Source organism: Callorhinus ursinus, unplaced genomic scaffold (genome assembly GCF_003265705.2).
Source record: "Callorhinus ursinus isolate GAN/ISIS: 27379988/994484 unplaced genomic scaffold, GSC_fseal_2.0 scaffold7, whole genome shotgun sequence".
NCBI classification, from domain to species: domain Eukaryota; kingdom Metazoa; phylum Chordata; class Mammalia; order Carnivora; family Otariidae; genus Callorhinus; species Callorhinus ursinus.
The window spans coordinates 5420608-5433045 of NW_027397069.1; the positions used below are offsets into that span (position 1 = coordinate 5420608).

Genomic DNA, 12438 nt, shown 5'->3' on the forward strand with positions numbered 1-12438 from the left:
TTATTATCTTTTGAAAATGTAGGATGTCAGATTTTGAAATGTATCTTTTTATATGAGAATGTTACATTTAAGATACAAATGGAAAGAAAATCGGACACATACGAAGTGCTATGTATCAAGTCATTTTTAAAAACATTGGCAATCCAGGAGGATAGGCCACTGTGCTAGCTACCAGGGACGTTGCGTTAAGTAAAATATAAGTCTCCAATTCTAGGTGCTCATAGTATATAAAAAGTATAAAAGTGAGGTATTGATCCATGTTTTAATGGGATCGGAATCTCCTTATGTTGTGGCCCGATTCCTTGGAAAGGTCAGAGCCATTGAAGTAGCCTGCCCAGGTTCACAGTGAGCGGTTGGCTCTCATTAACTGCAGGAGCACAGAAAAGTCTCTTAACCTTTCCTTCCTTTCAGCATGTGGAAATTAGGCTGCTTTCAGAATTAAATGATATAAAATATGTGCAAATATTTAGCACATTATATGCACTTAACAGACATGAGTTTCCTACTCTCCTCTATGTGGGTGAGATATTTTAATTTCGAGGTCATATTTTCCAAATAGTGTGGTTTATAACACAAGTTTAAGATCTCATTTTATGGCGTCAAATGATAACTTTGGACCAATTTTGCAGTGGGTCCACTCTTTGCTGCGCATCTGTGCCATCATCAGCGTCATTTCCGTCTGTATGAACACGCCCATGACCTTCGAACACTACCCTCCTCTTCAGTACGTGACGTTTACTCTGGATACTTTGCTGATGTTTCTCTACACAGCAGAGATGATAGCAAAAATGCACATCCGGGGTATTGTCAAGGTGAGTGTTCTAGAACCAAAATGGCTTGAACATCTAAGTTTAATAGTATTTTCAGATTAATTTCAATCAAACAAAACATCTCTTTATCCATACTGAAGCTTTTAAAAATAGGGCCTAACTCCAGAGATTGGTGAAAATATGATGCCTAAGAACATTTAAAAAGTGAAATAAATTGTGTAAGACACAAAGCCTTGGGATATCCAGGAAGGAGAGAGATATTCAGACTACAGGCTTCATGGCCAGAATAGGGTCGATTATGCCACCTATGGGTGAACCCATGGCCTGGCACAGTGACTAGCCCAAGCGTGGCACCTGTGGATTTGTGGGATGCCCAATAAATGTTACATGATAAAGTTACAATGTGACGATATTCAGGATGTTATTAACCTGAAATGTTCTAAAGATATAAGGGGTGAAAAGAAAGGGCATGAGGTGGAAAGCAGGAGTATAAGAAAAGCAAATGGCACCATTGGGAGACAAGAAATAAATAAAAGAAAAAGGAAAAGAACGAAAAAGCAAAGAAAGAAAAGTTCTGTCAGAGGATATTCCTTCTATATATTACTAACCTTCACACAGAGGATAAAAATAGGTAGATGATGCTGTCTCTCTGAAATATTTGAAATTATGCTATTTAGGGAGTTGAAGGGACATAAGGGTCTGCAAATGACAGATTAGGCTCAAATCCTAGCTCTTTCCTTTACTGGCTGTATCAGCATCTCCAGTTACATAATTTTGGTGGAAAAGGGCCTTATTTTATACTAGGATTTTAAGAATCTAATGAGATGATGCATAACATGAAATTACTTATGGGTCAGTGCATCTCTTTATACATAATTCATTTTGTATTATTAAAAGAGAGGGGTCACAGTCAGTGCATTACTCTTTTTCATTTTTAACCTTTTGAAAACCTTTTTATTATGGAAAATTTTAAGTTTACACAAAAGTAGAGATTATAGTTGTCATGAATCCCTATAACTCAGTATCAACAGTTATCAATATTTGGCCAGTTCTTTTCATTTTAAAGCAAGTCTGAGAAATCAGGTCATTTCAGAAGTAACTCCTTATGCATTACTGACTGAGACACTTTCTTTTTAACATAACCATCATGCCATTATTGCATCTAGCAAAATTAACAGTTTCTTAATGTATGCCAGTACCCAAGTCATAGACGTATTTCCCCAGTTGTCTCAAACATTTCCTTTTATAATAAGTTAGCTTCTTTGAATCACGACTCAAACAAGCTTCACAAAGTATATTTGTTATATTTTAAAATCTCATTTAAGTCTCTCTATGCCTTAAATCTCAACCCCACATATCCTGCAAAAAAAAAAAAAAAAATTCTTGTCATCGATCCATTGGGAAAATGAGTCTTGTAGAACATTCTACATTCTAGATATGGCTAATTACTTCCTGGTGGTTCCATTTTTAGTTTCTATATATCCCATATTCCCTGAACCATTTTGACTTTGACCAGCAATGTACACAGGTGCCTCTTTCCCCAAGTGGTTGCCACAAAACAGTTTGTAAAACTTTTGGATATTTGCCAGTCTGATGGGTGAGAAATGATAACTCGAAGTTTTAGTTTGAATTTTCCTTTTGAAAGTGAGGTTGAGCCTGATTGTATACAAAGGCCATCTTCAAGTTGTTATTTTTCACTCAAGTTTTGGGTACTCTTTCTGTTGGTAATATTAGTCCTTTGTGATGTAAATTACATTTCCTTTTCCCCTTTTATGATTATCTTTGCTCATGGTTATTCAGGCTACACACACTTCTTCCTATTCCAAATCATAGACTGTCTTTCCATTCTGTCAAGTCCACTCTTGCATCTTCCAGGAGTGTTTTATACTTCTCCTTATATGCATTTTGCACATTTTTTGTTATATTTATGCTTTGGTATGTTATTTCATCTTTTTGCTATCACTATGGGGTCTTATCTTCTACTAAGTATTCTAACTTGCTGTTATTCTTTAAATGAAGGCTGTTGATTTTTTATGTTAATATTATTTCCTGCCACTTTACTAAATTTACTAATTTCATATATTTTTTATAGTAGTTTTTCCATTAATTCTTTTGGTATTTCCATATCATCATAGTATATAAAAATACAGATTTGTCTTTTTATTTCCAATTCGGATGTCTCTAGTTGCTTTCACTTATTTAATTGGGTCAGCTCAATTTTAAATAGTATTAGAGGCAGTGAACATCTTTTTTTAACCCCAGGCTTATTTAGAACATCTCTCATGTTTCCTCATTAAATAATTTGAAGGATTAGGGTTTGAAGTATGTATATTTTATCAGGTTAAGAGAACAAACATGTAATTCCAATTTTTGACTGTAATATCATGAATAGCTTTTAAATTTTGTTGAATGATTATTTTTCTTTTTAGCTCTTGTAATAGGGTAAATTTCCTAATATTGAACCATCCTTACATTCCTAGAAAAAACTGAGTGGGGTCATGACACAGTTTTATTCTGGTTTAATATGCTTTTTGATGATATTTGTTACTATTTTCCTCATTTTAATTTTGTCTAATCTTTGTCAGGTTTTGATATTAGATTTTCCATGTATGTGTGTACACTCCTGTGCTTTAAAATAGTCTGAATAATCTTTAAATTGTTTTAACTTTGTAAGTTTGGTACAAATCTCCTATGAAACCATCTGGTCCTAGTGCTTTTTTTTGGTGGGACTCCTATTTCTCTTTCTTCTATGGAAATTGTTCTGTTCAGACTTGCTTGGTTAATGGGATCTGTTTGGTGAAGTATACTTTCTTAGGAAATTATCCACTATTTAGTTTGTTTAATTTATTAACAGAAGATTGCATGCAACAATTTTCATTTTCTCTGTTTGATTTATATTTCCTCTGAATTTTGAATTTTTTGTTAGAGTTTCTTTTGGTTGGGTTGGATAGTATTGTTTATTTTGTTTTGTTTCATTTTGTTTTATCTTTTTTAAGATTGTATTCATTTATTTGAGAGAGAGAACATGAGTGGGGGGGTGAGGGGTGATGGGGCAGAGGGAGAGGGACAAGCTCAATCCCAGGACCCTGGGATCATGACCTGAGCCGAAGGCAGACCCTTAACTGACTGAGCCCCCCAGGCGCCCCTCGTTTTGTTTTATATTAGCCAATTGGTTTACTTACCTTGTTGATTTTTAAAAAGAACTAGCTTATTCAAAAAAAAAAAAAAGAACTAGCTTATTCATTCATTCTAACTCAGTAATTTATGCTTTTAACTTTTTTTTTTTTTTTTTTGCTTTATTTGGTTTACTCCTTTTGGTCTATTTCTAGATGTTTGAAGGTGTTTCACATTTTCATTTCTTGAGATTCTTAAATATGTTACTTCATTGCTTCTGGTATAAATGTGGCTGTGAGAATGTTTTTTCCTTCTTTGTGATTTGATCTTTCTCTTAAATACTGAGTCTTCCCTTTTATTAGTGAACTCAGTAGATCTGTGAGAATGTGTCTTCTGTTGACTGTTAAGGGCATAGGTACATCACAGGATATTTATTTTATTCCATTCTGTCTTCAGGGTTTCTCTTATTTTCCAGTTACCCCAGATTATGTTTTGGTCATTTATTTCTATCATTTTCTTTATGTGTGTTTTTCCTTTTCTTTTTTCCCCCCATTTTTATCTTCTCTATATTCTGTTTCCCTATTGTACTCCCCATGCTGTCTATTCTATCTTGTGTTCCTTTGAGTTTACTTCTCTTTCTAAAATGATTTTTTTTCCATTTCTTTCTAATTCTGATTTTTTTCCTGAACACTTTCTGTCTTTTTTCACAGTCTCCTACTATTTAGACATCATTTCTGTACTTCCCTGTTTCCAGTTTTGTAGTACTTTTGTAGTATCTATTTTTCTTAATTTCTTTTGATCACTTTGTTATATTCTACTACAGTTTTTATCTGCTTTGTATGTTTATTCTTTGTGTGTCATATTTTTATACATTATTTGGTTCATTTATATATTTATATGGACTTGATCATATATATTGTAATATATATAATCAGAAGTATGATTATAATGTATTCATTAGGACTTGATCATAATCCTTTTGTTCTGTTATCTTTCTTGCTATTGCTCATTTCAAATGGGAGTTTCTCCTGCTTAATGGTAGAGTAGCTTCCATACATTATCGGTTTGAGGGCTCCTTCCCCTGTTGTTACCAGGACGTGTAAAATATGTAGCTTCTCTGTATAGCAACCGTCCCAGGTCTGAGCTCTGCCTCCTCTGGACTGCTGGTCCGCTTATCTAATCCTTGCTCTCTTTTGTCCCTCATGCCCCTGCCCTAGCCAATTTGGATTCTACTCCAAGAGTTTTTCTTTAGCTTTGGGTTCTGGTCTACCAGAAAAGCATTTTTAATCAGGTCCACTTGGGAGATTAGGATGTTCTGTTACCTCTGATCTTTCTGCAGCCCCTTGGTGGGCATTTTGCTTTTGTTGCTTATTTTTGTTTTGTTCTTTTATTTTGCGTTCACCTGCCATTGATAGACTGCTGTGTTACATTTCTAAGAATGTTGCCATTTATTGTCAGGTTCATTTTCTGAGGCTCCCACTAAGTGTTTTGCTAGTATTTGTTAGTAGTTTTGGTGCTATGAAATTCTTGGATCAGCCAGAATTTCCCTGCATGCCTTCCCTCTACAACCTCCCCAAGCTAGGGTCTTGAGTGGGTGTTGATATTGTCAATAGTTTGGCGTTTATTTTGGAATACGTTGTCAGTTAGTTTTATTCAAGACTATGTCCATGGATATGTTTTCCTATGCTATCTCACTTGCTTTGTTTTCTTAGGAAATTTGGGAGATTCGAAAAAACTGCCATCATGATCTTAGCCAAATTGAAGTCAACTGCTTAACCTTTATAGTAGTTTATTTAGCATATACTCTGTGTTAGACACAACTGCCTACTGTATGGCAAAAGAGACAAATCCTGTTGGTTTTTTTTTTTTTTAAAGGAAGTGGTGGGTGGTCTCCTGGGTATATTGAGTGAATGAGGCACCGGAAGATCAAGCTTAAAATGTATACTCCAGGGAGCTCTGCACTTGGGGCAGCAGTGACCTGAGCTCAGGTCAGACTTGGGGACAGTCTGGTCCACACACCACCACTGCTGACACTGAACATTGCCCCGGGTTCTCTCTGTCTTTGTCCTCAGAAGTCAATGTTCACAGTTCTGAGAGTGAATATCTGATTGGCCAGGTTACATTAGGATCTAGAGGAGAAGCCATGGGGGAAATGCAGTTGGTACACCTGATAGTGAAGAGATAAAGAACAAGAGTGAGGCTGGGAGCTTGTTTACAGACACATTTTATTAATTCCCAGAGCATGGCTCTCAAAGAGTTTGTTACCGTCTGACTTCTCTCTTCTGATTTCATCGTCATAGTGGCCTTTAAAGAAATAAACTCGAAAGAGCTCACAAGTACTTTGGAGTTTGTATTAGTTTCCTACTTCTTGCATAACTAATGAAAATGATCTTGGTGGCTTAAAACAACAGAAATTTATTGTCTCACAGTTCTGGAGGCCACAAGTCCAAAACCAGAATGTCACCAGGGCCATGATCTTTCTGAAGATTCTAGGGGAAACCCCTCCTTGCTCTTCCTCACTTTGGGTGGCCCTGGGTTGTTTTTGACATTCCTTAGCTTATAGCTGCGTTGCTCCAATTTCTGCTTCTGTCTTCATGTGGACTTCTTCCTTCCATGTGCCTCTGAGTGTCTTCTCTTCTTCTTTTAAGGACACTAGTCATTGGATTTAGGGCTCACCCTAATTCAGTAGGACCTCATCTTAACTAATTACATCGTTGAAAGACCTTATTTCCATATAAGGTCACATTCTCAGGTTCTGAGTGGGCATGGATTTGGGGGGCATACTGTTGAACTCCCTGAAGAATTAGCTTCAGCTAGCCACTGGGCCAGCCAGCTGCTTGCTATTGTCAGATATTGTAAAAAGCTTTGAAAAAAGCTTTCTGAAGTTTGTGCAATAACTCACAGAAAAATGGGGTAGAAATACAAAGGAGAAATTCAATTCAGTATAGGAATTGAACTTCAAGGGAACCATCAAAGCCGTAGCAATCCTAATGCATTTACCAAGAAACCGGTAAGCTCAGAGAGTCACCAAGAGCCTATTGTGGGTACAGTAAGCATGGGCCCCAGGAAAGCCAGCATGGCTGTAATACGTGATCCACAGCCCATGAGGAAGAGTTGTTGGCTTATGGGAGCAGTGGGCATCTGCCATGCCTCACCCAGTGGATTTCAGTGTGATTTGAAGATCGTCTGGGTCTTTCACAAAGTTGGTAGGCCAGATATTCTGAGCATTGGGCTTAGATATGTTGAGATGCCCAAAATTGGAAGCTAAACCAGGAGGTCAATTTGGGGAAAAGGTGGTCTTGTGAGAGTGCTGGAGGTATCCTTTATGCCACTGTAATTTCACTCCTAGTACAGCCTAGCCCTGTTTTGAATTCTGTGATTCCCCAGAGGGCCGTGGATGACCCTGGCACTCGTGTATGTTGGTCATTCAAACAATGGCAATCTGTGAATATTTTTGGGGATTCAAATCATCATGTATTGGTTTCTTTGAGATTCCAACTTGAAGGAACAAAAGCAGGACATTTCCTAGAAAAAAAGTTTTGTTTCTGAAGTTATTTAATAAATTAAGACTTGGATTTCACATAATGAAAACAACAGTAGACTTCTCAGTGTCGCAGTCTGATGATAAAAAGAAGAGAGGTGGACTTAGTATATTCATGCCAAGTGACCCGAGCACCGAATGAACAGAGGTTTTAATAGTTCAAATATTAAAAGTCAAAGCAATCATTAGATAAGAAAATATTTGATTTATGACCAGGTTGTTTTCAAAACCCTTTTAGTGAGTCATGCCCAGTATTTTCTGACTTCCATCAATATTTGGATGATGAGCTGTTGACTAAAATTAAAAGTGTTGCTTCAATTTTCAATCTGTAAGAATTGAAAACTGAAAATGAACATCAAACACAGTCTTTCTCTTTCTCATGTAGGAATACTTGGATTAAACACAAATATAACGCAGATTATAATAATACTGCCTTGCTAACCTTATCTGGAAGTAATCATTACAGCCTCATATCTCATTAAAACTGGTATTCAGTGTTTAAATGCTAGCTGAGATTTGGGTATAGGAAGTCTGATTATCCTGAACCAAGCTTTACATTTATCATCTCACCGTATTCTCACCCTTGAGGTCCCACTGCCCAAAGTCATGAGTTTATTCTCATTTTTGTAACATAAATTTCTGCAGACATGCATGTTATGACAGACACAGACCAAAGAGTATGTTGGATTTGAGATTACAGTCTTGTATTTAAAACTTAACTTACTTTCCTTTGAGGATATGTACTTAGAAGTGGGATTTCAGGATTATAAGGCAGTTCTGTTTTTAATTTTTTTAGGAACCTCCGTAATGTTTTTTTTATAATGTCTGGACCAATTTACATTCCCCACAACAGTGCACAGGGTTTCCTTTTCTCCACACCCTCCTCAACACTTGTTATCTGTTGTCTTTTTGATAAATCCTAACATGTATGAAGTGATATTGTGGTTTTGATTTTCATTTTCCTGATTGTTAGTGAAGTTGAGCACCCTTTCATACACCTGTTGGCCATCTGTATATGTCTTTCTTAGAGAAATGTCTCTTCGGGTCCTTTGCCCTTTTAAAATAAGGTTATTTGTTTGTTTGTTTGTTTTTGCTATTGAGTTGAAAACATATGTCAACAACTAAGTTGTACACCTTAAATATATACAATTTAAAATTTTGGATCATATACTAAAGCTGGAAACAAATCTTAAACTTTTCATAAAGTCTTAGTTTTAGCAAAATATCATCTGTTATGGTACATTTGTGTCATTAATTTAATTTTTACTGACTCCATATTTTTGTTTTATGAATTTTCTTTGGTTTACAGTTGCATGAGAAAAATGTAGGTATTTAAGTTACTCCATAATAAAATACATCAGCCTATATAGGGGCTATATGATCATTTTCTAGAGGACCTCATGTTACTCAAGTTTGAATTACTATGCTCTCATCAGTTAACCCTACTATATATTTTTAAACTTTTATTAAGCACCTGTCTTTCAAAAAGCGTGTTTTTTCATAAAATATTTCCCTACTTTTTCTACCTTAATTCATTTTCCAGTAGCACTACAGTTACCTCTTACTCAATTTTTTAGTGTCTTTACCCAGAAAATTTGCAAATATGTGCTGTGTTTGTTCACTTATAGGACTTATGCTTGTGTTCTTCCCATACATATATAGGGTCATTATGAATATATATGTGCATATCATGTTCTGTTTTAAGCATGAGGTTATACTTTTATTAATAAGCTTTCACATTGTTTGTAACAGAGCTGAACGAATATTTTGGTTGGAAATCATATTATATGTACTGTTTTCCAACCAACATATTTCTGAGGAACAGTCAGGTTTAGTTATTAAGTGAGTAACACCAGTATGTCATATGACTTCTGTTGGAAGACTATGTGTGTGTCGATGTACACATATGTCAGAGATTTGGGGAATGCTGGTCTTTTATTTTTGAAAGAGTGTTTTCCATGCATAAAACTATATTAATCCATATAAAATGTTTATAGAAGCAAACCAGCGTATTGTTGCTCCTCATCATATGCAATGTTCTAAAATCATACCTAGCCTGGTTTAGCAACATTATGGTACATCTGAAATTCATACCTAATGCTTAAGGTAAGGTGATCTAATAATACCTAGTTTATAGAAGTATCTACAACAAACCAAACCGAGAAATTTTATTTTTCAAGACAAAAGTACTGCAGCCATGGCTTTCCAGTATTGCCCACTAATTTTATTGACTGAGTGTTTTGCCTAATATATTAAAGTATGCATAAATATAAATTTAAAGTGCTAAAATTTTAAGATACTGAAGATATAAGTATAATACAAATATAAGAGGGAGTTATGTTCTCAAACCCAAGTACAGTTTCCAAGTTTCCCTTTAATCATTCAGCAAACATTGATTGGAACACTTATTATACTGAGCTCACCACTGCCCTAGGAGAAGAGACAAACAGCAGAGCCCCTGTCCTCAGAGTACGTCTGGGCCACTTTATGGATTAGACTTGTAAAGCACATATAAGCATTCCTCATTTTCTGTGCCTGATCTGTTCCTGCAAATATATTTGAGCATATTTTCAGAAAACTGGGACCTATATTCCATCAATTTAAACGGGAAAATTAATAATGCATTATAGAAACCAAACCAACTTCTCCAGATATCACTAAATCACTCTCTAACACTAGATAACAATCTACCTGTACCTTTCTGTATAATAAACAGCATTTAAAACACCTATCTCATCTCATGGGGCGCCTGGGTGGCTCAGGCGGTTAAGCGTCTGCTTTCGGCTCAGGTCATGATCTCAGGGTCCTGGGATGGAGTCCCCATCGGGCTCCCTGCTCAACGCAGAGCCTGCTTCTCCCTCTCTCTCCGCCTGCCGCTCTACCTATTTGTGCTCTCTCTCTGTCAAATAAATAATTAAAATCTTAAAATCAAAACAAAACACCTATGTCTCAATTATTTGTACTTACAAATTCAGGAGTGGGTGTTTTTCATGCACCAAACAAAATCGGGAGCACGTGCTCTTATGTAAATAAGCAAAGAAATAATATGTGAAAGGACTATCTAGCACGTTTGAATCTATGAGGTCATCAGTGGTAAGATGAGGCATCACTTTACAGTCCTTAGGAAAGAAAAAGTGCTACTAATTACACTTGGATTGTAAGATGGAAGGTTGCAATTGGTGCACTGATTACAAGATACATCCTAAATTTAGAAATGTTAAACTGTGTTGGGGTGGGGTGGGGGGATAGTATGTCTTAAAATTGATGAAATAAGGTCAGATGACCTGAGTTGGTAGACTCCAGTCTTAGGTACCGTGAACAGCTAACCTTCTCAGGGAAGAGAGGGAAAAGGAAGATTATGATGTGCCTGACACTTATCTCTTGTTAAGTAGATGATTGATGCCAGCACAAGATTTAGCTCAAAAGAACAACAGAGTTATACACGCGTTGCACACCGTATCTTCTTGGCAGGATTTACGGGCAGCTTCAGTGTTGCCACTAACACACATGCAGATTCATTATAGAGGTTCTTCTAGTTACATAGTGATTTGGGGGTAAATATTTTCGGAAATATAAATGGCGAATTATTTGTAATGTGAGAATTCAGATTGTGAGAGATATACCTCCGTTGTTTGTGCAAACGCTGTAACGGTATTCTGTAAAAGGTACGGGGGAAGGAGGGCACAAGAAATAGTGAAAAGTCTTCTCGGGGATATCAGAGAAGTCTTGAAGAGAGAGGGAGAGGAAGCCAGTGTCCCGACGGATGAGTAAGTGCAGTCTGTGGCAGGAGTGTTGGGGGATGGGAGTAAAGGATTTTACAGGGGGAGAAAAAGAATACTTGGAGTCCCAAAGGCCTGGAATAGCGTGGTGCTTTGGTGAGCTCTAGGTAGTGAGAAGCAGCACAGGGGGATGCAGAGGATTCTGTGAAGGTAGCCAGCAGCACGGTGGAGGGTCGTGCATGCCCTGTGAGGAGCTCAGACTTAATTCTGTGCTCAGTAAAGGTGCAGGGGGGATTCAGATCTGAGAGCGACATGATCTGCTTTGGATTCGAGAAGTTCACTCTGGAGGTGATGTGCTCGGTGCACTGCAGGAGAAACTGAGGCAGGAAGTCCTTCTGGCAAGAACTGTCTTCAAAAATTTTTGTTAGAGACATGTTTTATCTTAAGGATTTCACATCTTTTATAATGTTCCCCGTGCTTGAAGTTATCTGCCAATTCATTCCCATTCCCTAATAATTTGTTCCTAATTGCTTTCCCGTTAATTCCTATTCTGAGAAGCGTTCTAGCTCACCAGATCCCTGGAGGCAAAAATAAACCATTTGGGTGATAGATGTTTGTGTTGTTGTAAAGCGTCCCATGTGTCGCAGACTGTGAAATCTGCAGACAATTCTCAGTTGTCTATTTGTCATCTGGCAATAAACCCCGGTGAAGGTATCATGCATGCTCTGAGCAGTGTTGAAGTGATAAATAATAATGCTAAGACACAGTGACAGATGGGCCCTGGGAACTGGGAACAATAAATCATGGGCTCGGGAAACTATACCAGTGCATATCATTTTGGAACTGCAAACTGTATCCCTATAAATGTCTTCAGATGAATGTGTTTGGTTCCTCTGCCTATTAAACACTTGCATGGTGATGTAAGTGACTCTCTCATCCTGCATAACTGATTGGCAGCCTCTGAGTGTCTACCTTTGTAAAAATTGACAAACAGCTCTTGAATAACTCCTCAGCCACCAGAATGCTGCTGGTTTGTGCTTATAGCTCCAGCATTCTCTGCTCTCCATTTTTGTTGATGGAACAAGCAAATTAAAACCTTTCTGTCATATTTGAGGTATTAAAATTTCTTGAGAACCATGCATATTAGGCCCTGGTTATATATTTTGGAAGTAGGGAAAAGGAGCAGCTCATCATTTGCAAATATTATATATGGGTATGAATACAGTAGGATTTTAAAAGGATCTGGACATACTTCACCAGTTGTGAGTTAAAGTCTTTGACACACCAGAAAGAG

General features: G+C 36.9%; 1 protein-coding gene across 3 annotated transcripts in view; it reads left to right on the top strand.

Moving 5' to 3' along the window:
- The window catches only part of NALCN (sodium leak channel, non-selective), a 308717-nt gene that overhangs the window by 19195 nt on the left and 277084 nt on the right, over positions 1 to 12438 (top strand). For all 3 annotated transcript variants that reach the window (XM_025874689.2, XM_025874690.2, XM_073894331.1), the window contains exon 3: positions 630 to 812. In XM_025874689.2, the coding sequence (XP_025730474.2) occupies positions 630 to 812 (183 nt within the window). The remainder of the gene's footprint in view (positions 1 to 629; positions 813 to 12438) is intronic.